At 32.8% G+C, this 27,195-nt stretch overlaps 1 protein-coding gene across 6 annotated transcripts in view; it reads right to left on the minus strand.

Moving 5' to 3' along the window:
* PTPN4 (protein tyrosine phosphatase non-receptor type 4) overlaps window positions 1–27,195 on the minus strand; it is a 152,453-nt gene that overhangs the window by 57,053 nt on the left and 68,205 nt on the right. For 2 of the 6 annotated variants that reach the window (XR_012506948.1, XM_074363506.1), the window contains exons 4-12: window positions 23,817–23,859; window positions 23,640–23,739; window positions 19,693–19,737; window positions 19,379–19,431; window positions 18,887–19,007; window positions 16,224–16,311; window positions 12,898–12,986; window positions 3,711–3,774; window positions 362–534 (exon numbers count right to left, since the gene is read on the minus strand). Coding sequence is in view for 5 of the 6 variants with exons in the window: in XM_074363506.1 (XP_074219607.1) it covers window positions 362–534; window positions 3,711–3,774; window positions 12,898–12,986; window positions 16,224–16,311; window positions 18,887–19,007; window positions 19,379–19,431; window positions 19,693–19,737; window positions 23,640–23,739; window positions 23,817–23,859 (776 nt within the window). In the remaining variant the exon portion in view is untranslated. The remainder of the gene's footprint in view (window positions 1–361; window positions 535–3,710; window positions 3,775–12,897; window positions 12,987–16,223; window positions 16,312–18,886; window positions 19,008–19,378; window positions 19,432–19,692; window positions 19,738–23,639; window positions 23,740–23,816; window positions 23,860–27,195) is intronic. The other 4 variants (XM_074363510.1, XM_074363508.1, XM_074363509.1 and 1 more) reach the window with 4 other exon arrangements.

Raw genomic sequence — 27,195 nt, forward strand, 5'->3', positions numbered from 1 at the left:
GAAAACCAATATCCAATCCTAATAAAAAACAAATGAGAAACAGAGGCGCTCTCTGTAAATATTTAACAAGGATACAATGGAAATTATAGCATGCCTAGACTGTAAATAATTAAACATAGCTGATTTATTTAGAAAATAATGGCTTGGAATACAGTCAATGGAACAGGTTTCTCAAGTCTGGTTATATCATGAGAACCTATAGAACTTTTTGCTAATACAGACAAAGGGACCACACTCCTTGCAGATTTTGACTCAGTGGGTATGTGTGAGTAATAAAGACTCTATAGTTCAATAAAGTAGTCTTTATTTTAAAGGGAGGAAAAATCCAACAGTAAAGCATCAAAGCATAAGCAATACTTACCAGTACCGGAATTTTGAACCTAATGTAAAATAATGTGCAAAAAAATTCTTTTGAGGTGGAAGAGGTCTGTCCAAACGGAAGAATGTGTGGTGTTCTACACATGCTTTCCACAAATTTTTACATGCTCTGTAATTCACCATGTTAAATCCCAATAATGTTTCTCTAGATTCATGCTGTAATAAATGATAAAATGAAGAAAATATGAAAATGTCAGGATCTAATGCTCCATTTAATTTACTTTTTACAGATAAATATTCTAGCCTTACAAACACTAATCCCTCAAGTATCTTTGTTGCTTCCAGTAAAAAAGCAGTAAAATAAATGGAAAGGTATGCAAAATCTGGATGTCATTCAGCAATATTACAACTCTTAGGAACTTTCACTTTAGAACATAGTTAGAAATAAATTTAAAAATTGATACATAACTGTTTTAAAAATTTACTGTTTGTATATATATATAAAAAACTTACTAGCTATAATTGGTTCAAACTATAATCCTGGCCCACAAATTAAACTTATTAAGATATATCAACACACCTTTCAAAAATATCTCTAAATTTATAAATCTGTCAAGACTGTAAATAAGTAAATAAAAACATTCAGCAGTCCTGAACACTATTTTGAAACTTGTATTTTAAAATAATAGTAGAACAGAAGCATTTCGTTAATTTTTCTTTAAAAATCTGGCACAAATGACTATTTAAATAAATAGTTCCACTGAAGAAAATCACATATAGTAAGACATACATGTCCTACGTGGATTTATGATTGATTTTCACACAATGAGTGCAACCTTTGAACCGTCAGCCAGAGCAAGAAATGGATCATTACAAGCACCTCTGAAGTATCCCTTGTCTTCCCTTTCTACCTTCACAAATATGAGCACTCTTCTGACTTTTGTTATGTTATAGATTAGTTATGCTTGTTTTTCAACTTTATATACATGGAATCATACATGTATGTCTTTAGGTCTGACTTCTTTTGTTCAGTATTATGTTTCTGTATTCATCCATGTAATTGTGAAGTAGTAATTGACTCATTTTCATTCTACATAGTATTCTATTATTGTTGATACATATTTGATGTTTCTAGTTTGGTGATATAAAATATTGCTCCTATATATACACTCATCCCTATATTTTGTCTGATGTGCTAATTTCTGTCATTGGATCACAGATACGCATGTATTCTAGATATTACCCAACAGTTTTCTAAAATGATTATACCAGTATATGCTCCCTCCTACCAGCAGTGCATGCTTCTGGTTACACACATACACAAAAATACTTGTCATATTTTAGTGATAATTTGTACTTCCCTGAAGTTTAATAAGGTTCAACACTTTGTCACGTTATATAGGCCACGTGGATTTCTGAAGTGTCTGTTCAAGTCATTAGCATGTTTCTGAATTGGTCTGGATATACAACCGAGGACATGGTGTATATCTGTGTGTGTATTATACACATATTCTGTGCTATTTTACTTTCTAAATGATGTCTTTTGATGAACATAGTTCTTAATTTTAACACAGTCCAAGTTATTGATCTTTTCTTCTAAGGTTAGTTTTTCCTTCTATGCCCTATTAACAAAATCTTTGCCTATCAAAAGATCATGAAGATACTTTCCATAACTAAAATACAGTAAAATGCCCATGTATAAATATTAAACTATGATGTTAGAAGACAATATGCTTAAAATACCATTTCTTGATCACCAGGCAAGTCTTAATTATGCTTAACAATTGCTTTGTATGCAACAACACTACTTCAGAGAATGGTTGTGAAGATGAAGTGATAAGAAAATGGTTCATATATTACTAGGCACATAGTAATACTTCAATAAATAATAATAAATATTCTTCTTATTATTACTAATAACAATACTACTATAATGGGAAGCAAATTAGAAAGGTTGACTTCAACACTGCCTCTTACCAATATAATTATTTAAAGTAAAATACTTGTTCTCTAGTTTCCAGACATGATTCATTATATTTCAGTCAACATTTTTAAACAGGTACAAGAATGTTCACTAACAATATTAGTCATAATAGCCAAAACCTGGAAATGGCAAAGTTGTCCACTAACACAGTAGGAATGAATAACTAATTTATGCTATATTCATTCAGTAGAATACCACACAGCAATGGGAAAAACTATTGCTATGTGTAACAACATGGATGAATCCCACAATGTCAAGGCAAAGAAGGGAGACAAAAAGAAAACATTAGGATTTCATTTTCTAAAGCTTAAAAATAAACAAACTAATCCACATGTTACAAATGAGAATAATGTTTATCTTGAGAAAAGTTAATGACTGCTAGTGGGCCACTAATAACAGCTTCTGGGGTATAAGTAATGTCCTACATAATAACAGTATATATGATATACTTACCAAGCACTATACTTAGTTTTACTTCAATAAAAACCTTCTTGAAAAAAACTTCCATATTTTGTGAGTATAAATGATGAAACATAGTCACTTAGTAGATCAATACCCTCTGATAAAATACATCTGATTCAAAAATATTTTTAAGGTTATGAATACATTTTACATACATATACACATATAAATATCCTGAAATGTGCATTAATATGTCAAGACTTATAATATTCTAAGTCAAAGGATATGGTTAGTTTAATTTGATGAAATAGATAAAATCATTTATAAGGTGAAATTCTTTCCAACACTGTACTTTCCATAACTCAATATGCTGTATTTAATATATAAAAAGGACATTACCACTTCAACAAAGGGAGGAAATGTACTAAACATTCATAAACTGGAAACATAACTAAACACTCAGGTTCCCTAAAATGAAATGAATGTATACATGAAAGGAAGCGCTAGTTAACAAAAAAACAAAAAAACAAAAAAAAAGGGAAAAGAAAAAGGACATATAAAATGCTCAGTTACTGACTTCATGGATGTACTCTGGGGACCAAGAATGAACATCACAATTGAGATCAGTTTCTAAGTTCAAGAGATAGCAGGATGGATATGCAGAATATCTTTAAATCAGAACCATAGGGGAGGGTATAGCTCAAGTGGTAGAGCTGAGTGGTATAGCTCAAGTGCTTAGCATATATGAGGTCCTGGTTCAATCCTCAGTACCTCCTCTAAGAATAAATAAATCAATAAATCTAATTACCTTCCTCCATCAAAAAAAAAAAAAAAAAAGGCTTCAGAAACACTGGGAAATACACTTTTCATAAAACGTGAATTAATTAACTCAGTAGGCAATTATCAACAGTATTAACAACACTTTTACTCTCACTAAAAGTTCTGTCATGAATGACTAATTATTTCTTAAAAGACTCAATTTAATAAGTATTAGATCCACACTCACCAATTCTTTTCTAAGTTGAATAAAAAATTGTTTGCACTTGAAAGAAATTTTTACAATCTTCAACCTGGATAAAAAGAGAATGAATTGGAGTGCATGAATAATTGAATAAAGATGACAGTATTAACAAAAAAGTAATTAAAAAATATTTAAACTATATACAGAATAACATCTAAAAATTTAATTATAAATACATATATACAGTACATAAAGAATCTAAAGTTTTTGGTGATTCATGAAAAAATAATTAGAATTTATGTGCTCAATTGAGGAAAGTTTTATTAGAATATTTAGTGTGAACTAACACTTCCCAATTTTATATCTAAAATACATAAAAACACATATCAAAAGTTAAAATTCCAAAAATACCAATAATGTATTTATTGATTCTTTGAAACTAAAGTAGTTTTCTGCTTATGCATGTAATGAGCTTGGAAATGATCCCTCCATCCTAACAACAAATAAAAAACTCAACAGACTGAAAATCAGCAACTCCTCTTGGATCCAAAAGAAAGGGGAGAGAACAAGGGAAACTTCTACCTCCAAGACTTGAGAGACTAACAGCTGAGTATAGGGAAACACAGCTTACAAGAGAAGAGACTCATGAGCAGAAACTGAGAGAGGAACCAGTGCTGGGGTATGAAATCTAAACTGTAATTTATAAATTGTTGAAGGCTCAGCGTGACCAACTCCAAGAGTTAAAAACTCCAAGGGGACCCAGTCATAGGAGGGTGCTGATAATATTGTGAGATTAACCTTGAGAATCTCAACCAGACTCTGAAAGTAAATATCAGAGAAAAATACTCTTGGGTTTCTGGCAGGAAAGGGGGGAAAGAACCATGTTGAAATAGGTCAGAGCACTCTGTTCTTACAAAGGTCTGCCTTTAGGGGAAACTAGTTAAACAGAACAGAACCTGCTGGGGATATTATCAAGCCTAACTCCCACTCTACCCATCCTGACCCATGTAAGGGTGGAGCAAAAAACTGAGAAACACTTGAAAAGCTAAGTAATAGGCTAAAAGCTCTAATGGATAAAGAAGAAAGGAAAAAAGATGGGCAATATAAGCACAGAACAAAAATCGTAAGAACCCCAAAATACAAAATTAATATACAGAAATCTGTTGCATTTCTATACACTATGAACGAACTAACAAAAAGAAAAATTAAGGAAATAATCCCATTTACCACTGCATCAAAAAGAATCAAATACCCAGGAATAAACCTATCCAAGGAGGTAAAAGATCTATACTTGGAAAACTATAAGCCACTGATGAAAGAAATTGAAGATGACATAAAGAAATGGAAAGATATACCATGTTATGGATTGGAAGAATTTATACTGTTAAAATAACCATACTACTCAAGGCAGTCCACAGATTCAATGCAATCCCTATCAAGTTCTCAGTGGCATCTTTCACAGAACTGGAACAAAAAAATGTTAAAAATTGAGTGGGAACACAAAGGACCCTGAATAGCCAAAACAATTTTGAGAAAGAAGAATGGAGCTGTAGGAATCACTCTCCCTGACATCAGACTATACTACAGATCTAATAATCAAAACAGTATGGTACCCCATCAACAGACGGATGGATAAAGAAGATGTGCTACACACACACACACACACACACACACACACACACACACACACACACACATATATATGATGGACTATTACTCAGCTATAAAAAAAGAATGAAATAAAGCCATTTGCAGCAAAATGGATGGATGTAGAGATTATTATATTAAGTGAAGTAAGTCAGAGAAAGACAAATATCATAGTCTCACTTACATGTGGAATCTAAAAAAAAAAAATGATACAAATGAACTTAATTTGTAAACCAGAAATAGACTCACAGACATAGAAAACAAACTTATAGTTATCAGAGGGGGAATGGTAGGGGGATAAATTAGTAGTTTGGGATTAACATATATACACTACTATATATAAAATAGATAAACAACAAGGTCCTACTGTATTGGACAGGGTACTATATTCAGTATCTTATAATAACCTATAATGGAAAAGAATCTGAAAAAGACTATATATCTATATCTATATCTATCTGTCTGTATATGTAACTGAATCACTTCACTGTACAACTGAAACATAACACTGTAAATCAACTATACTTCAATAAAATTTTTTTTAAAAAAGCTAGTATGAAGGTTAAAATACAAAAGTAATATAATCAACTAAAACTAAAATAACTAGCTAAGAGATACAAAAAAAAAAAGATGTAAAATATGTCATCAAATACATAAAATGTGATAAGGGAAAAGTGAAAGCGTAAGAATAAAAATGACATTTTTCACAGAAATAGAACAAACTTGAATGGTACCATAAAAAACATGAATAGCCAAAGCAACTGTGAGAAAGAACAAAGCTGGAGGTATCGTGCTCCCTGATTTCAAACTATACTAAAAAGCTACAGTAATCAAAACAGTCTGGTACTAGCACAGAAACAGACACACAGATCACACAGAATACAGAGCCCCCAAATAATCCCATGCTCATATGATCAATTAATCTACAACAGAGGAAGCAAGAATATACAATGGAGAAAAGATAGTCTCTTCAATAAATGGTGTTGGGACACCTGGACAGCTACAGGCAGAAGAATGAAACTGGACAATTTTCTTATACCATATATAAAAATAAACTCAAAATAGACTGAAGACCTAAATGTAATACCTGATATCATAAAAGTCCTAGAAGAAAACATAGACAGTAACCACTTTGATATTGGGCTCAGTAATATTTTATTTGGTATGTCACCACAGGTAAGGACAGCAAAAGGGATGATATCCAAATATATAAAGAACTCATATAACTCAACATCAAAAACAAACTCAATTAAAAAGTGGACAGAGAACCTGAATAAACATTTTTACAAAGACGTACAGATGGCCAACAGGGATCTTACAAGGTGCCCAACATCACTAATTATCAGAGAAATATAAATCAAAGCTACAATGAGATATCACCTCACACCTCTCAGAATCACTATTATCAGAAAGACAAGAAAAAAACAATTGTTGGTGAGGGTGTGAAGAAAAGGGAATCTTTATTCACTGTTAGTGGGAATGTAAATTGGTGCAGCCTCTATGGAAAACAGTATGGAGGTTCCTCAAAAATCTAAAAATAGAACTACCATATGATCCAGCAATTCCACTTCTGGGTACTTACCCAAAGAAAATAAAAATAGTACATCTAAAAGATTTATGTTCCCCTATGCTCATCACAGCACTGTTTGTAACAACCAAGACATGGAAACAACCTAAGTGTCCATTGATAATGAATAGATGAAGATGTGGTATGTGTACACATATACACATACATACGTACATACGTATAATGGGATGTGACTTAGCCATTAGAAAGAATGAACTCTGGCAATGTGGATAGATCAAAAGGTATTATGCTAAGAGAAATAACTAGAAAGAGGAAAATACTGTATGATTTAATTTTTATGTGGTATCTAAAAAAACAAAACAAACAAAACAGAAAGAGACTCACAGATACAGAGAACAAACTGGTGGTTTCCAGAGGGGAGGCGGGTTCATGTAAAGACAAAATAGGTAAAGGGAATTTAGAAGTACAAACTTTCAGCTATAAAATAATTCATGGAGATGTAGTATATACATGGGGGCTATAGTCAATAACACTGTAATAATTTTATATGGTGACGGATGGTAAGTGGTCTTATTGTGGTGATTGTTTCATAATGTATAGAAATGTTGACTACGTGTACACTTGAAACTTACATGTTATATTAATTATAACTCAATAAAAATTTTATTGAAGCTTGTTTTATGACTCAAGATATTTTCTCTCCTAATAAACAGACCATGTACACTTGATAAGAATATGCACTCTGTTGTTACTAGGCACAGTACTGTACATCAATTATGTCAAAAGATTTAGCAGTTCTTGAATCTATTTCGGCACATTTTTTGTCTAGTTTTTGTACTGACTTCCGAGAGGGATATGATTGTATCCCTCCAACTATGATTGTAGAATTGTCTATTTTTCCTTATTTTTTGCTTCATGTATTTTGAAACTGTGTTACTATGCACATGTATACATACAACTGTTCCTGTCCTGGTATATGGGTCATATTTTCCTTTACCTTTGCTGGAAACCAGATGTTTTACATATTACATTGTAGTGTTATGCTTCTGGTGTTGCTCTTCAGGAAGGCACAGTCTTGGGTATGCCCACAGTAATCCTGAGATGACATAGGTACTAGTCATCCCATTCTTTCAAAAACCACACCCAACTGTAAAACTCCTCTAATTGCCAACATCTGCTCTATTGTTTCCAACAGTGCCCTGGGGCATGAATTCCTTTAGACACTAATCCAGTCAAACTGTGACTATTTCAAAGGAACAGTTTCTGAGGAAGGTGTCTGAGGCTACTATTTCCTGTGTTATTATTTTTTTTATCTCCTCTGTGGTCTTTGGATTTTCCTAGAGACTCTTTCTTAATTAGTCTGAGCTTTGCAGTTATTTAAGTTGTAACCCTCTCGTATTATACAAGATCTCTGTTGGTGTGGCAGTTAATTGTGGGGTTGGGGAGGAATCCTTCTTTAATCCTATAATTAGGTATCAGTGGTTCAGTGGTCTGTGCCCTTTGGCTTTGACCTTCAGTGCTTTTACAGCTCACCCCCTCCTTAGGTGAAACAATAAGTACAGAGGGACTGGAAATAGGTATTTCCTTTCCCCCACCTTGGTTAGGTTCTGGTAAAACCCACATTGGTTAAGTATTGGTAAAACAGATTTTCTTGAAGGCAGACCTTTGTTAAGAGAACAGAAAGATCTGAGCCTATTTCAAAATGGTTACTTTCTTGCTCAACTCCCCTCTCCTGCCCTCCAAAGCATAAATGGATTTTTCTCCCATCTTTACCCTGAGAATCTGGTGGGCTGCCTGGTTGTAAAACTCATGATAGCATGGGGCTATTCCTAAGCAGGTCCTCCAAGAGTTTTTATCTGTCAAGCTAGTCTTTATTCAGTCTCCAGCAATTAGTTGATTATCCTTTAAGTATTCCTACCAGTTGCTGGCTGCAGTAGTGGTTTCTAGTCTTAGTAAGCTGTCATTCCTTGTATTCATCTGTCTTTCCAGTTTTCAGAGCTGCAGTATGCCCTCAGTTCTCTGAGGGACCTAAAAAGAGTTGTTGATTTTGAGTTTTATTGAGAACTTTTTTTCTTGTGAGGACAGGGGTGACAACTTCCAAGGTCTTTAGCTACTGGACTGGGAACCAGAACTCTCTCCTCCCTTTTTCATTTTACTAATGATGTTTTTTGATGAGCATTACTTTTAATGAAGTCTAATTTATAGAATCCAAATAACTCCCAATTCAGTATTCAACATTTTAAAAGTATGAACTTGAACTGGACAATTTAGGGATAACCATACATGGAAAGAAATGAGGGAGTATATTCATTACATGGGACACTAGTTTTTCTACGTGTAGCTCTGACTTGGAGAGAAGAGGTAAGTGAGAAGCTTGTGTTTCAGAATCTGAAAGACCCAGGTTTAAAGCTCTGCTTCATACTTATACTTGTTAACCCTGGGCCAGTCAACTTTTCTGGCATTTCATTCCCAGTTGCAGCATCATAAGGTATAGATAAAATGCATTAAAATCCATGAGTGATTTTTTTTTTTCCCTTGTCTTGACCTTATAAAACTATCAGTTCTTCCACCTTTACTCTAAACTCTTCATTCATGTAGAAATTCCACAATTTAATTTTTGGCCTGAATATCTTATATAAAATATTAACATAAGATAAATGTAGCTGAAATGTACATGATACAACATCAGAGCTGTAATAACTGTCAGTCTGCATCAAGTGATTTGTTTATGACTTCTTCAAGGAGACTTACACATTTTGCTAAAATATCAATTTAAAGGCAATGGCAATTCTCTGAACATTAATTTGAATAAAGGGGATGAGGCTGAAATGGTCCCTTATTCACATATAATATTAATAAGAAATATGTTGCTTTCGTGAAAATAGATCCATACTTTAAGAACTAAAACCATATATTTGATGATTATCACAGAACTTAATGATTTCTTTGGAAGTCAACTGATACTGGAAATCAATTCTGAATCATAGGCATCTGTGGTATATTTATAAATGTATTCTTAATGTAGTATGTACTGCTATAAGCAGTTAGAATCAGAAGAAATTCTTATGTTCCAGGATGGTGCAGCTTTAACAACTTTAAATCCTATCTATTTAGTTTAATTCTTGAAAATAAAAATTTAAAAGAATACTATGTAATATTTTCCAATCAATATCTTAAATGTTCATGCTCTTTTTTTTTTTTTAAAACTTGTATAATAAAGACTTGGAAATATGAGTTCTATTTGTCAACATGAAACTGGCTTAAAGCATATTTACTAATAAAATACAAAAAAAACTCTTCAGCATATGGAATATATAAAAATCCTTCATAATCTGAATCTAATTTATCTATTAAGCAACATCTTTTTAAATCCTTGCTCCCTTGCTTCTGTCCTCAATGAGGACAATTGGAAAAAAAAAGAAATTAAACCAAATATCCCATCATAGCCTCAACCCGCCACGTCCTTTCTTACTATTAGGCCTCTGCAAATGTTTGGTACCTCTACCCTGAATTCTCCCATTGACCCCTCTATATATACATTCCACACTTCCATTTCACTGAGGAAGTTTCTATTCATTGTTTAAACTCATTTCAAATATTATGGGGGACATTTAAATTTTCCCTAGAGAGATTATATCCTTGGTGTTTCCAAAAAAAATGTCAAAAACTCTTCTAGAATCCTTATTTTATAATAATAAAAAAGGAATATACAATATAGAATTTTTAATGCAGAAAAATTTAGATTATCATGATGTTATTTTAACCCATATCATCTGAAAAGAATTTATTTCTCATTTTGACATTTATATAAAATGTAAAATTAATAAAAAGTAAAATAAGGTATTTTTAATTGTCTTTAGTACAATCAGAAATGTATTAAAATTGAAGACACACATTTACCATTATGAAAATCAACAATAACTATCTTTTCTGAAGCTTTAATTTAATTTATAATTTTTCTTACTATGTTTTATAATTTTATGTATCCACTTATAGGCAAGAACTATGTCTTGAACTGTTTTGTATTCTCCTCTGAACATAACAAAATTTGAAATATATAGGAAAAATTTAAAAGATGTGAGCTGAAACACTGAATACTCATTAGTTTTCTTTTATGAGCTTTAGAGAAATATTAAAATATAAAATGAAATGTCCCAATTTTAGGTGGACAATTAAATGAGCTCTGACAAATGTATTCAGTTGTGTAACTGCCACACACCAAAATCATCATGTAACAATTTCCAGCACCTCAAAATGTTCCCTTGGCACCCCTTTCCAGTCAATCACCTCCCCCCATTTTCAATCCCTGTCTACTAATAGTCTACTGTCTCTTTAATGTGTGTTTTCTAAAATTTCATATAAATATAACAGAGTACATCATCTTTTGTGTCAGGCTTCTTACACTTGGTATAATGTTTTGACGATAGGATCAACCATGTTGTTTAGTGTGTCAATAGTTCATTGCTTTTTATATGCTGTTTACTGCTAAACGGTATTCCATTGTGTAGATATACCACAATTTATTTGTCCATTCACCAACTGATGGACACTTGAAATTCTGTTCTTTGCTATTATGAATAATGTAGCTATGAACACAAGGTATACAATCTTTATATGAACTTACGTTTTCATTTTTCTCGGGTAAATATCTAGGAATAGAACTGCTAAGATTATATACTAAATCGACATTTAGCCCTTAAGAAACTGACAAACTGTCTTCCAAAGTTGGTCTACTAGTTTGCAGTCCCACCACCAATATATGAGATTTCCAGGTGCTCTGCGCTTCCTTGCCATCATTTGGTACTCATTTCTTTTCAATTCGAGCTATTCTAGTGGGTGAACAGTAACAGTTCAATGTGGTTTTAATTTGCATTTCACTGATGACTGAGCATCTTTTCATGTACTTATCTGCCATTTGTATATCTTCTTTGGTGGGGGTATCTATTCAAATATTTTGCATATTCTTTTAAATCAAGTTGTCTCATTACTAAGCTATAAGAGTTCTTTATACATTTTTTAAAAGCCCTTTATCAAATATATTTTACAAAAGCCTGTATCTTGTCTTTTCATATTCTTTAGAGTGTCTTCTAGAGAGCAAAAATATTTACTTTTGATGAAGTTCATTTCACCAATTTTTTATTTTATATTTCATGCTTTCCTAGATAGTGACCTATTTGGGAAATTCAGTTTCTTAACATAGTTGTGGCTATTTTCTGAAAAGCTTCTGTCACTTATATGTCTATTCAAGTGTTATAAAAGTGACTAATTACAAAGACCTATTAAATAAAAATCACAGATATTGAAAAAACAGGACCGAATCTTTAAGGAGACACAAAGAGAAACAGATTAATACAATACATTTCTTTCATACTTGTTTCTTCTCTTAAAGAAAACCATTGGTTTATTTTTAAAAACCTGAGTTACATATATGACATATACACAAGGGATATAATCACATAGTGATTTTTACAATTTTCAAATTATCCCCTTAAAGAGAAGTGGCAGATGCTACTTTTCCTTTTCCATCATTTTGGGATACAGAAATGATGATGGGTGAATTATCTTGGACAATGAAGACAAGGACAACATGCTAAAGACAACAGAGCAACAGAATGAAAGAAACATGAGTTTTAAACCCTATGGAGTCACCAAACTTTCCTTACACCAATTTAAACCAGTGTAATAATAGGTCTTTGTTGCAGCCACCATGTCTAAGTTCCAGCTAATAAACTAGTACCCACTGAATGCATTTAAATGAAATACTGTATTTTGAACAATTAGCATGGTGCAAGACAGAGTAAACATGATATTAGTTACTGTAGTACAGTACAAATTTAGAGATTCTCTACAAGAAAAATTCATAAAGTAATATTTTCTATAAACTAAGAAACTTTTGAAATAAGTAGTTCAATTATTTTGGCATCTTCTGGTAGATTCCAAGTAAGTGAGATAAAGTTGTATGCAACATTAAATAGTTCACAAGCCACTTTCTTTAATATGAATTATTATAGTTGGTAATATAATGGTAAAAGCAAAAGCACTGATGGAAGTTCTTACCATGGAAAGGTATTCATTCGTACTCTGTTCTTATAAATCAGAATTCCTCCTGACATCACTCCAATCATAATTTCATTGTTACTTTGATCCTTCAAAAAATTAAAAAAGAAAATGACAAATCTAAAATTATGGGCTTTAACTGTTAAAGATATATTTTAAAAATATTAGTTTTTTTTTTAACAGAATGTGACATTATCAAAGGCAGCATATAACTGCATAATATTTACAAACCCATATGGTAACTGTTATCTCATAAAAATAAAGGATATATGTCAAATCAAACTTAAATGTTGTTGCATTATTAAAATTCACTAATCTAAAGCAAAAGCGATCCCAGGATTTCCAATAGTTTGTAACTGGGACTGACTCTTGGAATAGAAAATCAAAGGCCTTTTCAGAATCTTGTAGAATGATAAGTTAGTATCCATCTTCCATTTCCAAAACTATTAAGATCTAATCACTGTGTTAATATGGTGCTGGGATTGCAAAAATGAGTAAAACATGGAGGAGTTCAAAGTTTGGTGATGGGCAACCTGTAATGGAACAATATTTCCAAAATAATGAGAAGTTCTGTAACTAATATAATACAATAAAAACATCATGGAAGTATAGAGTGGGCAACAATTGTTGGAGAGCTTGGAAGACTCCAGAGAAGAAAACTTGAATTATGCTTTGATGAACGAGTGAGAGTTTTCACGCTAACTGATCCAACTTGAATAGGTAACCTGCACTACTGAGAGAGTGAGTAGAATTAAAACACTTTTCTCAGATGCTGATCAACCTTGAAAGTTTTGCTTCTTGACTTGAAACATACTACAGGCAAATTAATACAACAATAATGCTTCTATTCCCTATCATTCATCTCCTTGGAAGATAGAAAATATAATCAAGATTTTCTAATTGTCTTCTAAGAAAAAAACCTTTAAACTGTAAGTTCCATCATTTCTAAATAAATAAAATATTACTAAATTAACCTGTTAGGTAGCTCATACATAGTAAGTGGCAAAACACCGTGGTGTACATTAATTTGTCTGGCTGCTCATTTGTTTAGCAGTAACAAGCACTACTGTACACTATTATCAGTCTCATCATTTTTTAAAGGACATCAATTAGAAGTTTGAATCAAGATGGCAGGCTCAGCCTAAAAGATGGCAGACTTAATATATGCTCCAATTACTCCTTCTGCTCCCAATCTCATAAAACATCGGAGAAGATAAATGAAAACAGAAAAAAATTTGTAACACTTGAAAACAATCCATAACAATTAAAAGTACATAATCAATGGACCAAACATTTTGAGGAATCTGTAAAGACAAAGAGGATATGATCAGATTTATGGAGAGAAAAAAAATGACAGAAAACCACAGCCCAAAGGCAACCCTCAAATTACTGTCAGGATGATCAGGCAGAGAGTTGCTAAGGTAATTAGCTCCTAACAGCCCTACAATCCTGCCCCATCTGGACTGAGCTATAGGACACAAAAGTGTGCACAGCCTGTCTAAACTAGCAAGTGTGGATATTGAGGACAGGAATTAGAGGATCCCAAAAGGGATGGAGAACCTAAAAATGAAAAAGACAAACTATAGGCACATTCTACCTGATGATATATTCCTTCCCTCCTCCATCACCATCTAAAACAGGCTTTAGTAAAGACAAACAACATGCACGACCAAGTGAACTAGGAATCACAAATACAAAGGGAAGTACACAAGCAAGGATCACCAAGCACTTGAGAAGAACCAATACCATTAAAGAGATACACGAAATTCAATAAATAGATAAGTCAATCAAGCTGCTATGTTGGTAGAAAAACATGGTGAAGAAGCATGTTCCAGGATATATAGGAACTCAAGTTCTTAAGTTAGTTATCTAGACTAAAGTGGTAGTTCCCAAGGTGTTGCCAGAGTTGGGCAAGATAAAACAAGAAAATAAGTATTATATCTTTTATGGGTACAAATGCTATTAATTCCAATGTACAGAAAAATGCACACTGACCACCTTATTTTAAAATATTTTCCTTTGATTTTCTTCTTATCACTACTATCTAATATGATGCTACAAATTCACTTCTTTAATCCGTTTGCTTTTTCTCTTCTTCACTAGAAGCTAAGTAGCCAAGTGCAGGGGCTTCGCTTTGTGCACTGTTAGGTTCTTAGATGTAGAAAAGTGCCTTGTACTCATCTGTGGAGTGAATGGACCTCTATCATCTGTAGGAAAACGTCTTAGTTGCTCAGCTTGGCACTGAAGGCCTTTAAACCACCATCTCACCCCATTTTATTTCTCCCTTTCTAATTAGTAAAAACCTTCCTGTCAGGCCAGTTCCATGCATTCTGTGTACCCACAATTACATGTTTTAATTAATGCTGCTCTCATGCCTTCTTTACGTCTCTCTGATGAATCCAATAAAACCAAACCAAAGTCTTGATCAAGTCCACCTTCTCTGTGAAAACTTCATTAGCTTACATCTCATAAGTATGTATCTGTCTCTTAAACCACTTACTGGAAATACCCAATTACTGTTAGGTAAGACAACAGCTGGAATTGTATATAACAGTGAAAAGGACCAGTTATTTTTTTTGTTTAAATTTCCAATCTGTCAGGTACTAATACTATTGCAAAATATACCAATCATATGCTTGATGTCAGATGGCCATAAAGGTTTTAAAATTCTCTCAATTTCTGTACCAATCTAACCATGGACCAGTAACAAACAGTTTATGGATCAGCCCCAGTCTGTGGTCATACTTTGGGCATTAATGAACCATCGTATCATTTCACATTCCTTTACAGTAATTATAAAATTCATCTTAATAAAAGGATTAGGGGTGGAAGCGGGAAGGACAGAGACAACCAAAATATGTAAATATGATGGATTTTGTGCTTTATAAATAAAAATTTACAATGATGTCACTAAACGACAAAAAAGAGTGCAGTAATACAGGCCTCAGTGAAGTCAAAGCATCTTTTATAACAACGATTTTCACAAAAGTAAAATATACAAATAACTACTTTTCCCATAGCAATCTTTATTTTGCAAAATAAAAACTCTAAAGGTACTGTCTCTTATAGTAAAAATTATCTTTATAACATAAAACACTACCTTGAAGAAAAATAACATGAAAAATACACTCCAACCATACTAGTCAGGTATTGAATCTGAAGTGATTGTGATTATGAAAATACTTCTATTCACAGGAAGTTTTCAGAGCAACTATGTTGGCAGCACTCACTATTCCATTTATTGCCCAATCCTATTAAGGCATTAAAAGTTTTTGATACTAAGTAATGATGCCTAACAACAATATCAAAATGTTTTCTTCACTTACCCTTGCATAGTGGAATTCAACTCCATAGAGTTCTAAGGTACGTGCCGTGTTCAGGTAATTAAATTCTGCTTCTGCAGGAGATAAGCCTCTGTAAAGACATCCTTAGGTTAAAAATTATAACAAAATCACAAATATGATCAAGTTACAAAAAAGCTATTTATGTGGAAAATTTTCAGCATTCTTGTTAAATCTTTTGCCAAACACCCCACACAGGACTACGCCTCTTAATTCTATACAGTAACATCTACCTTATCTGGAGGATACATTTTCAGTAGCATAAATTATTAGTTTGTAGAATATCTTCTTATTTCCCAGGAATACAAGAATGCACCAAGTTTTTAAAGCCCCTAGGTGTACTCATGGATGTTACAAAGTCACTTAGACTTAACTTAAAACAGTATTTTCAAAATTTGGCCTATACCCCTTATGTGCATTTAAATTACACAGGGTGCTTCTGAAACATGCAGCTTCTGAGGCAAGCTCCAGAGCAGTGCTTCTTAGGGTGTGGTGCACAGACAGGTGCGATTCATAACAAGTACAAAAGTGAGAGTGTCAAAGCCTTTCGTAGCACTTTGGCAGAGTAATTTCATGTCTGTTGCATCTAACAATAAAAAAAAAAGTACTTGTAATTTTTTATGACTTCGTTTATTTCTCCATTTTACTTTTCTAGTAATTCATTTTTATTATATTTTCAGAAGTATTATTCCATGACAGATTGGGAAGAGGTTTGGGGAACTACTGTTTCATCACAGTTTCAGAAGAACTGTTCTATAGAAACTGATATAGAATAAATGGGGTCCAAGTTGTTTATATTTAAGAAATATTCCAGGTGATTCTTATGAACACAAGTTTGAGAACTACTGTTTTAACTGCAAAGCCTTTAAAAATAGATTTACTCCTATATTACATATAGTTCTAACCACACTGGTTATCTGATATCATCAGACTACCGCAGCACAAAAGCAGTAAATCAGAAATGCAAAGATATCAACCCCGCATGCATTAATGATACCAAAAAGGGAGCAAGCAGCCTGCTGATGTATAATCATAAAAATGGGATTCCTCAAAAAAGCAGAGATGCTTCAGTTTTCTATAAACTTCAATTAAGTTAAATATTCTACTTCCACTCCCCACCCCCTGCAGTTAAACTGGATTCTATTTTTCCTTTCTTTAAAAATTTGTGGAATCATTTCTTTAAAGCAAATAGAAATATATAATCAATACCTTGTCAAATGTACAAACTTCTTCCTTACAGAAGAAAATTTTCATTATTGGTAAGTTTTTTAAAAAATCTGGTTTAACTTCAGACCCTTGGTTCAGATATGCTATGTGTAGAACTTATTATAAATGACATTTCTTTTAGGTCAAAACAGCCTCCACACTACATTAGGCCAATCTATTAAAATTCTCATTCATTCGTTTTATTTTAGATTAGGGGTCAGCAAAATTTTACTGGAGAGAGCTGGATGGAAACACTTGAGGCTTTCAGGCCACACGGTCTCTGCTGCAGCTCATCAGCTCTGCTGTTAGGAGGAAGCAGCCAGACAACGTGAGACCAACAAGGGAATCTGTGTTATAGTAAGTGTTCACTTACAGACTCTGAAAGTGGAATTTCTCAAAATTTCATGTCCCACAAAATGCTATTCTTCTTTTGATTTTTTTCAACCATTTCAAATGTACAAATCATTCTTATTAGCCTGTAGGCCATACAAAAGGAGGCAGCAGGCCACGGTTTGCCAAACTGTTTTAGACACATGGGCCATTACCAAATGAAAGTGAGTTTCCTTATTAATAAGAGCTAATATTTCTTCAGTGCTTACTACACACCAGGGATTGTTCTGAGTACTTTGTATACATAAACTGCCTTAGTCTTTACAATAACACTAGAGGTAGATAGTTTTATCACCCCCACTTTACATACAAGTAAACAAGAGAAACAGAGTGACTTGGCCAAAGTTACAAAGATAGTAAGTAACCTCACCAGAATTTCAAACCAGGCAGTCTGGCTCTGTAGCTCAGGCTCTCAGCCAACATGTAACACTGCCTTAGTTCCTCCATGAGTATTCTGAATTGTACCGTAAAGCAATACTGAACTCTGAACTGATAAACAATGCTACTTTCTACTCAAAGCAATAAACCTCTTCTTGAAAAAAAAAAAAACTCATGTTACAGAAAATCAGACTCATAAAATATCAAAGTTGAAAAAATCACTATTTTGAAAGAATATTTTTTATTAATTTAGTTCTACATAAAGTTCCTTTTCTCCTCTTCACTCATTAACAAGCAGAATTGATGCTTTTTACATAGCTAAAAATTGAGAAAGAATTGCCAAGTAGATTGATCTGTATATTGTGAACATATTGTTAATATTCTAAACTTCCTTTAAGAACCAGCAACTTTATATAATAACAATTGCATGTCAGTTTACATATAGTATTGTTTCTCAACAGACATGAAAACCTCAAATAGCCTATGAAATAACAATGTTTTTTTAGTACAGATTACCTGCACTTCTTTATAGCAACCATACTATTTTATATAATAGTAACTGTCCTATATTAAGTAAATACAATGATTACATTAGAAAGAATTTAAAACATCTCTCTAGAAAAGATGCCATTAAGAAGTTTAGCAAGGAAGCAGAAAAATAAATAAATCCTTACGTATGTTGCTGATGTAATTTTGCAATTTCTTTTTCAAAATCTTGAGGTTGATTAGGAATGAAAGAATAATCTGAGAGGTAGCCTGGCAAGTTTTCTGACTGATTGTAGTCTCCAAGTTCAGCTAATAAATGGAAAGAAAATATTCACATTTCAATAAACACATTTTTCAATTTTTATAGCCAAATCAGCAATGTCATGAATTCCACCATATTTCTGGAAGTAAGATATTTGTTTCTACTGTTACCATTTAAGCAAGTTACAATGATGCACTTAACATTCTTCTAAGTCTTAAACAATTTCAGAAAAATTTTTCCAGGAATCAAAGTAATTGCTAACTAATTGGATGTTTCATTACATTTTCCCTGCAGTCACTTTTTTCTGTATAGTAACATGTGTCATCACACAGAAAGAATTCTTACATTAAAGGCAATGTACTACCAACACAGGCCATGCAATCATACATATATGGCCCGAAAGTGGGCTGATACTTACACTGAACAGCAAATGAAGCCAAAAGAGCAGCAGTATTATAAGGACAGGGCAATCTAATAAAACAAGACAGAAAATATGTAACCCAAGGTTAAACACAATAATTTCAAAAGCACTATAATTTATAATATACTATTCACACTTGAAGTTTTTAAGTGACTAACATTCTAACTATTAAGTAATGAACTTATTTGATGAAAGGAATTCATGCTACATGTAGACATCTTTCAATAACCTGTTTGCAATGATTATAAACTATCGAATACAGAATTAAAAGTGTTTTTAAAGCTCATTACTAAAAACTGAAAATAGCCCACCTTCCAGTAAGAATGTCTTGTTTGATTTGCAAAAAATACTGGTACCTTCAAAAAAATAAAAAAGATAGTTAGCATTTATTGGAATTATAACATTTAGAGTTTAAAAACTATATATTTACATTGACAAATAAAATTAAAATATTTAAATATTTGCTTTTATAACGTACATATTAGCACATATAAAGATATTTTAAAATGAGGTTTCATAAATTCACGAATCTAAATCTTTAGAATCCTTTGATAAATGAAATTTCATACTTCAAATATTTTGTTTCCACTAGCTTCTATTATAAAACTTTCAAGATTTCAAGAATTACATGACTGAGGGAGAAGATTAGGGAGAAACACTCTGAAGGTTGGTGTATGTAGAAAGTAGAACTGGGAAACAGAAAACAAGTCAGAGACATGGAAAAGCTGACACTAGCAATACACTAGAGACCAACTGAAGAAAATCATTCTGCTGAGATAAGAAGCCAGCTGCAAGGACAGGCCTATGTGTTGATCACCATATCATTAGGCAGCAGGAAGCTGCTAATTGTAGAAAAGCACCTTTTCATCTTCATTTAAGAAAGCTCTCTTTGATCAGAAAAAAAAAAGTAAGTTTCTTTTACTACTATTGCTCTACTATTAAAATTGCCAAGTACCCAATTGCCTTTAAAACCAATAAAAATGTAAGTATCCTGTAACAAGGATGCTGAGGCTGCTTACAAGATGGCATTGTCCTTCTGTTCCTGCTAGTGGGTAAAGTCATCCCCTCACAGATGTACCAAGGCTGAGGTAAAGTCACCTGTGCTACATAATGCTGGCAGAAGACAAAATTTTGTGGCTTTTATAAAAATATTTAAACAGGGAATTTTAAGACTTTCATTTCACCCCACTTAAAAAGTATACATACTCCAAGAGCCAAAAATTGTAAAAAATTTTAGTTGTTTGGCTGATGAGTCATTAAAGAGTTCCATGACAATATTCAAATTACCAAAGTACGTAATTAAGGTTTTCAGAGAATCAGATATTCATCAGAAAATTTAAAAAAAAAAAAAAGGCTGATACAAATATCTTAGCTTCATATATTAGCGAAGTACATACACTCCCTGTGAAGCTTAGCACATAATACTACAGTATTATCTACATATTTCTATCTGGCCTACTTGGTTTCATAATTAAAAGTTATAGATTCCTGGTGGGAAACAGTCTCATAGTTAGGACTGAAATGTGTATATCCTTGACTTAATATTGTAAATCCTACACAAATAATACCTATTCTTGCTCAATCTGATTTACATACAGAACAGTAAGGGCTGGTAGAGTGGAAGCTAGAATTAAAGTTCTAAGCTAAACCAGCCTGTTGTCTTTGGCAAATTACTTAAAGTTTGGTGGAGCCTTAGTTTTTCTATTTGTAAAAAGGAAGCAGTATCACTTGCCTAGTGTATATATCTAAGGGGCCCTAAAAATGGTGATAAAAGACCAACTTTTAAAGACAATTAAGACCTTTAAGACAGATTAATAATGACTGAGGTAAATGTAGAAATGACATGTTTAAGCTGTAAAAATGATGTTTTCTAATCCAGATAATAACATACCATGCACTAAAACACTTATGTACTGAGTACACCTAGGCACAAAGAAGGCATGAAACAAATGTCATTTGTATTCTCATGGCTCCTAGAAAAACACCAATCTAATTATGCCAGCACCTGCTAATACAAACGACATTTAACCTCATGAAAGGTCTATAATTCCATTCTTTTTACCACTAATTCAAAACAGAATCTCAAGGCAAAAAAGGTGGAGCAGTAGATTTCCTGTTTTGTGGGGTTTTAAACTAGTCCTTAAAGTTCAGCAACTGTGGCTAAGGGTGTCTTACTACTAATCATAATCATATCAATAAGGCTACCAAGCACTAAAGTTTTAAAGGAGTATTTTTTTAGCCCTGGCTGCATAACAGAATCACCTGGAAGCCTATGCACAGGTCCCATCCGAGACCTATTAAATCAGAGTATCTAGGGGGCGTGGCCAAGGTACCAGCATATTTTAAAGCTCCCCTATAAGTGATTCTAATTTGTAATCAGGATACAAGAAGAATCCTTGATGTAAACAACGGTAATAAAATTAAAATTTCCCATTTACTCCATTTTACCAAACAGTACCAGTTATAAGAGTCTAGGACATTTCATTATAAAGGATTTTTGAAATTATTCATTATTTCTAGCGAAAACAAAGACTATTCTAGACTGATGAACTCTAATTAGCACAAGTTAATTCCTCAATTATTACCAAACTTGATTTTACTTTATTCTACTTCATAAAGATAATCCGACTTTAATTATCAGTGAGACAAATTTATTTCTTGGTTATGTTTTCAACACAGGCTATAAAAGAACCAACACATTCAAGCTCATTAAGAAATTTAAAGACAGTTTTTTGAGGGAAGTAAACTATGAATATGGGTACAACTGACAATACTGTAATTGCTTATGTTGACAAACTTTTCATAAACATTAAACACATTAGAAATCCAATTAAAATTATTAGTCTTATTTACAAATATTTCTTGTACATTTAAAAACCTAATTATATAAAACATATGTTATGAAATACTTTGTTACTTGATTTCAAGTTACACGTTTCAGTAAAAATACATTTAAAATGCTTTAAAATTCATAATTTCAGTAATTCAGAGTAGTTTCCTTGGAGTTCATCCAAAATTAGGGAAAGTTTTACCATACTGAGAATTATTAATAAGATAAAAGATCATGTTATTTTAGTTATTAAACAACAACAAAACCTGACTAAGAGCTACAATATTAAACTAAAGGTTATTCACACAATACAACTTTGCTTTTCCAGAAAAATTAGGTTGGACACTATTAGTGTCAAATGCTAGGACTGCCTAATCCAGGATCTATATTCCTGCGTTCTCCGGTTAGAAAAAAAGACAACACCCTGCCCCTCAACAAACACACAGAAAAGGACTCTCAAGAATGTCTTTGTGTCTCCACTTCACCACAGTATTCTAAACAATAACCAAGACAGTAACATCTAACAGCCTACTGACAGATAGTGTTAGGTACAGATTTTTAATTTGGCACCTATCTTTTAGAGTAATTCTGAATATAGACCTATATTCTTATGCTTTTTACGGAAGGTATAATATGCTAATTTTTAATTCTCTCTTTTTAAAAAACGAATTACTATTCTGTCTTTCAAGCAATACACAAAGTTATTTTAATATGGTTGCTCAGGTTAACAATGGCGGTTACCACACTGTGATTATCCCCCCACTAGTTCTACCTTAAACAGTTGATCTAACATTTACACACTATCAAAACACTCGTGTGTCATTCTTCTGTATACTTTATTAAGCAAAAGTCACAAAAAATTAATTGTAAATTAAGATCAGACCTAAAATGGCCAGTAAGGGGGGCATTTAAAGGCCTGAAAGTGCTAGTGTGCTCTCTACCAACATCCTTTATAAAATGACACCTATTGACCATTACTCCTACACATAATGGTTATACATTTTATAAATTCTATGTTCTCCTCAGTGGAAATAAAAAATATACAGAATCTGCTCGTACATTAAAAAAAAGGCAGATATGATTCTCATTACGCAGAATCCCTTGAATACAACTGTAGCATCATCCAATTACTTCAATTAGTTACAGCAGTGCTTCTAAACCATTTTTCACAAGTAGAAAAAGTTAGTATTTATATAGTTCAGGAAGCTGCTTGTGGCTGGATGGTGTGGCCCTGAGGTTTCAATTTCCTAACGGCCCCCAGTCATCTAAAAGAGGCGGTGGAAACTTATCTTGAAACATCTATAACCCATTCTGTGTGCTGGCTGGGAAGCTCAGAATTATGGTAATCTACTTTTGCCTAATTAATTTTAAAATTTCATAACTTTTTTTTACAATATTTTCAAGTAAAAATATGCTCCATAAACCCACCTTGTATATTCTTCTTGTAACTTGTTGGGGTCACTTACAAAAAATTTGACTCTAAAGTTCAAACTGTAAGGAGATCCTCCTAGAATTAATAAAAGCAATTCTAATTAATCAGATTATATTAATCCTTTATCTTTATAAAGTATATTTCTATAACATCAAGTAAATATGTTTGCTCACTCTTTAGCTGCTTCCTTATTGGTTTGTTTGGATCCAGCCACTTCTGAAAAATAAATAAATAAGACTGATTTCTTTTTTCTTTGAGGAACTAAATACATCAATTCTTGCAAATCTGTTTCATTTGAAGATTAATGCTAAAAATTTTTGAAAGGCCTAAGTAGGGAAAAAAAATCACTAAACTTACAGACTCTCATATCAAATATAACAAAATTATGCTAGAAAATATTGGATCTATTTGTGCCTTAAGATTTTGATTTGAATTTCTCATTGTCATACAGTGTACAATAACCTCTATTGCAAAAGGAAAAATGCTTAATAATCATAGCAATATGAAGTGATTCTGCTAGTTTAACTATATTATGTAACAGTCTGGCAAGTTTTAAAAATTCACTTTATCTGTCATAAAAATATGTTGGCTTTATGCTCTCATTCAGACAAAATTTATACACCATGAAAATCTACTCTTACAAAAAACTTTAACTTCTACCCTATTCCTTAAAAATTAAAATAAAATACCCCCTTAAAAAACCCACACCAGTTTTTTAGAGATAATGTTTAGTTTGGAGAAGGATTGCTTTTTGTGTGTGAAACTTTTAAGTAGTCTCAATACTTCTGAATGCCAGTTAAGCTCTATTTCAGGAAAATTATAACTAAATTCAGAAAACATTTCAACTGCCAATAATCAGTTAAAAACATTAAAGAACCCAGAATGAGGTAATAAACGTGGCAGTATTTTCAAAGCACTACACAAATATAACCTTATATATTATTATTTATAAATCTTCTTTCTACTATCCATACTTGATTCCATGCAGAGCTCATAATAGATTTTAAAAACAAGGGGCTGGAAATAACCCATGAATCTTTCCTTTCCATTATCCACAACATTCACATCAAATCCAACTGATTCTATCTTCAAACTATACCTAGAAATTAACAACTCTTCTACACCACTCTGCCACCATTCTTATCTCTGGGATAGCTCTGGCCACAGCCTCTTAATTGCTGTCCCTGCTTCTTTTCTTACCATCACGTTCTTTATCCACCAGATGACAGGAAATGTCACTCCTTTGCTTAGTATCTGTTGATACTTTCTCAGTGTAAAGTCCAAAGACTTCACTGTGGTTTTCATGGTCTCTCCTTACCTCTTCTACTTCAATTCACTAAGCTCCAGCCATAATGGCCTCCTTTCTGTTTCTCAAAGATGCCATCTTGAGGCCTTCAATTCCAAGCTTCCTTATGCACAGAAGGTCCTTCTCCAGCTTTTCCCATGGCTGACTTCTTTCATTACCTGTAAGTGTCAGCTTAAATTCTACCTCTTCAGAAAGGCCTTCACTGACCACCCCATTAAAAGTATGTCACAAAGCTCCTGTCTACTTAGTTATTTTCTATAAACAGGTAAGGAACATTAAATTCCTTCATAACATTTTCTTAATAGCAATATATTTGCTTTACTTTTTTATTGCCTATCTCCTTTTTATGAAGTCCGTAAGGTAAAGAATAAAATCTGATCCATTCAAAGCTGAACAGTCAGTACCCAGCACAGGACATGGCATATAATAATATCTATTAAAAATATCTGGTGAAGTACTAACTAAACTCACAACTGGTGATGGTGGGGATCTGTTTCAGTGCCAGTAATCAGATGGTTTTACTCCTACTTAACACATCTATTTCCTCTATGTATCCACCCATTTATCTATATTCCCATATATCTATTAATATAGTGATTTTTCTTCATATTTTCTAGAAAAAAAACCATAAATTACATTTATTTTAATATTTGTCTAAAATCAAAACTTGGGACCAGTTAACTACCCAACTCACCTTCCTCATTTGGTTCCCCTTCAAAATATTCTGACATCAGAGATATAAACACATTGATATATACAAATAGATGTGTTAAGCTGACATAGCTTAGAAGGAGTACAATAATAAGCTCTGGGAAATTTAATAGACTTCATAAGTGATATCAACTAAATGGGACTTAGTTTCTTGGCTTAAACCATGAAGATGGAGCGATGTTGTAATGATCACTAACTGTAAGCTGCCTTACTTTGTAAGAAAATATTATCTGCACAAATATATCGTCATATATTTACCTCCTTATTCATGTTGTCCCAATATCACTTTGGAGACTGGCTAGTTTACACTCTTTTCTGTGGTATCACGTTTGAGATGCGTTCTTTCTTTCTTAACTAATTTATTATTGTATATGAGGCACTGTGCCAAGCATTGGAGTAATACAAAGACAAAGATTAGCCTCAAGAATTTGTAAGTCATGAAACATATCAGCTCAAAAAAAAGTAACTGCCAGGGAGGTTGGGGGTAGGGTATAGCTCAGTGGCAGAGTGCATGCTAAGCATGCACGAGGTCCTTGGTTCAATACCCAGTACCTCTATTAAAATAAAACAAGTAAATAAATAAACCAAATTACCTCCCCCCCAAACAAACAAAAATAAATTAATAAAATAAAATACTAAAAAAAAGAGTCAGTGATGAATAAAGCAAGTACATTGATTTCTCAAGGTGAGAATTGTTCTTTAAGGGAAAAAAAAAAATGTGACTGCCACAGGGATACAAAAAAGAGAGGTAAATGGTACCCGGAGGTAGTTATGGTAAAAAGCTTTAGAGAGAAAGTGACTTTGAATTATGTGAAGTAAGAGGGGGAAGGTGATGGGTTGGGGTGAGGGATGTGGGGTCAAGGTAGAGGTAAGCCATTTCAGAAAGAGAAAGCATTTATACACAAGATAGCAGGTATCAAGTGATTGTATTTCCCATCCGTAAAATGTTCCATTTTATACCCATTTTCAGAAACTTAGCTGCAGTTACTTGTCTCGATGGTAGCAATATACATTATGATATTAACCTTTTGTTTCTCCTATAAATTAATCCCATTTCTTATAAATCAGGTTAGAAAGGTGGGATAAAGGAAACTAACAACTTTTGATTCAAGCATCTTCCACATAAAGGAATACTAGAGTCACTATGTACAAGTTGGCTTTTACTCCGTATAAAAATCCAGCCAGAAAAGTAAACAAAAGATAGTCTCAATAGCACAACAGAAAGAAAAGGTGAAGAAAATTTAGATTCGATCCCAACTTTGCCCAACATAGTTATGCTATCCTGAGTGGGCTTAAAAAAAATCAACAATAAAAACAATGCCAGAGAACCGATGGGTCCTGAAATGAATCCTGGTTTGAACACTTTCCCACTATAGGTCCCCTTTAACCTTCCAAGAGTCTTTTTCTTCGTTTGTCAAATTATGTGGCTGAACCAAATGGGTGGCTGTTGAGTGTTGGTCAATGAGTATCAGACTTACAGAGAGAACTTTTCCTAAAATATTTAGGTCTTCTTAGATCAAGTAACTATGGGTCCC

The sequence above is a fragment of the Camelus bactrianus genome, chromosome 5 (genome assembly GCF_048773025.1).
Source record: "Camelus bactrianus isolate YW-2024 breed Bactrian camel chromosome 5, ASM4877302v1, whole genome shotgun sequence".
Taxonomy (NCBI): Eukaryota; Metazoa; Chordata; class Mammalia; order Artiodactyla; family Camelidae; genus Camelus; species Camelus bactrianus.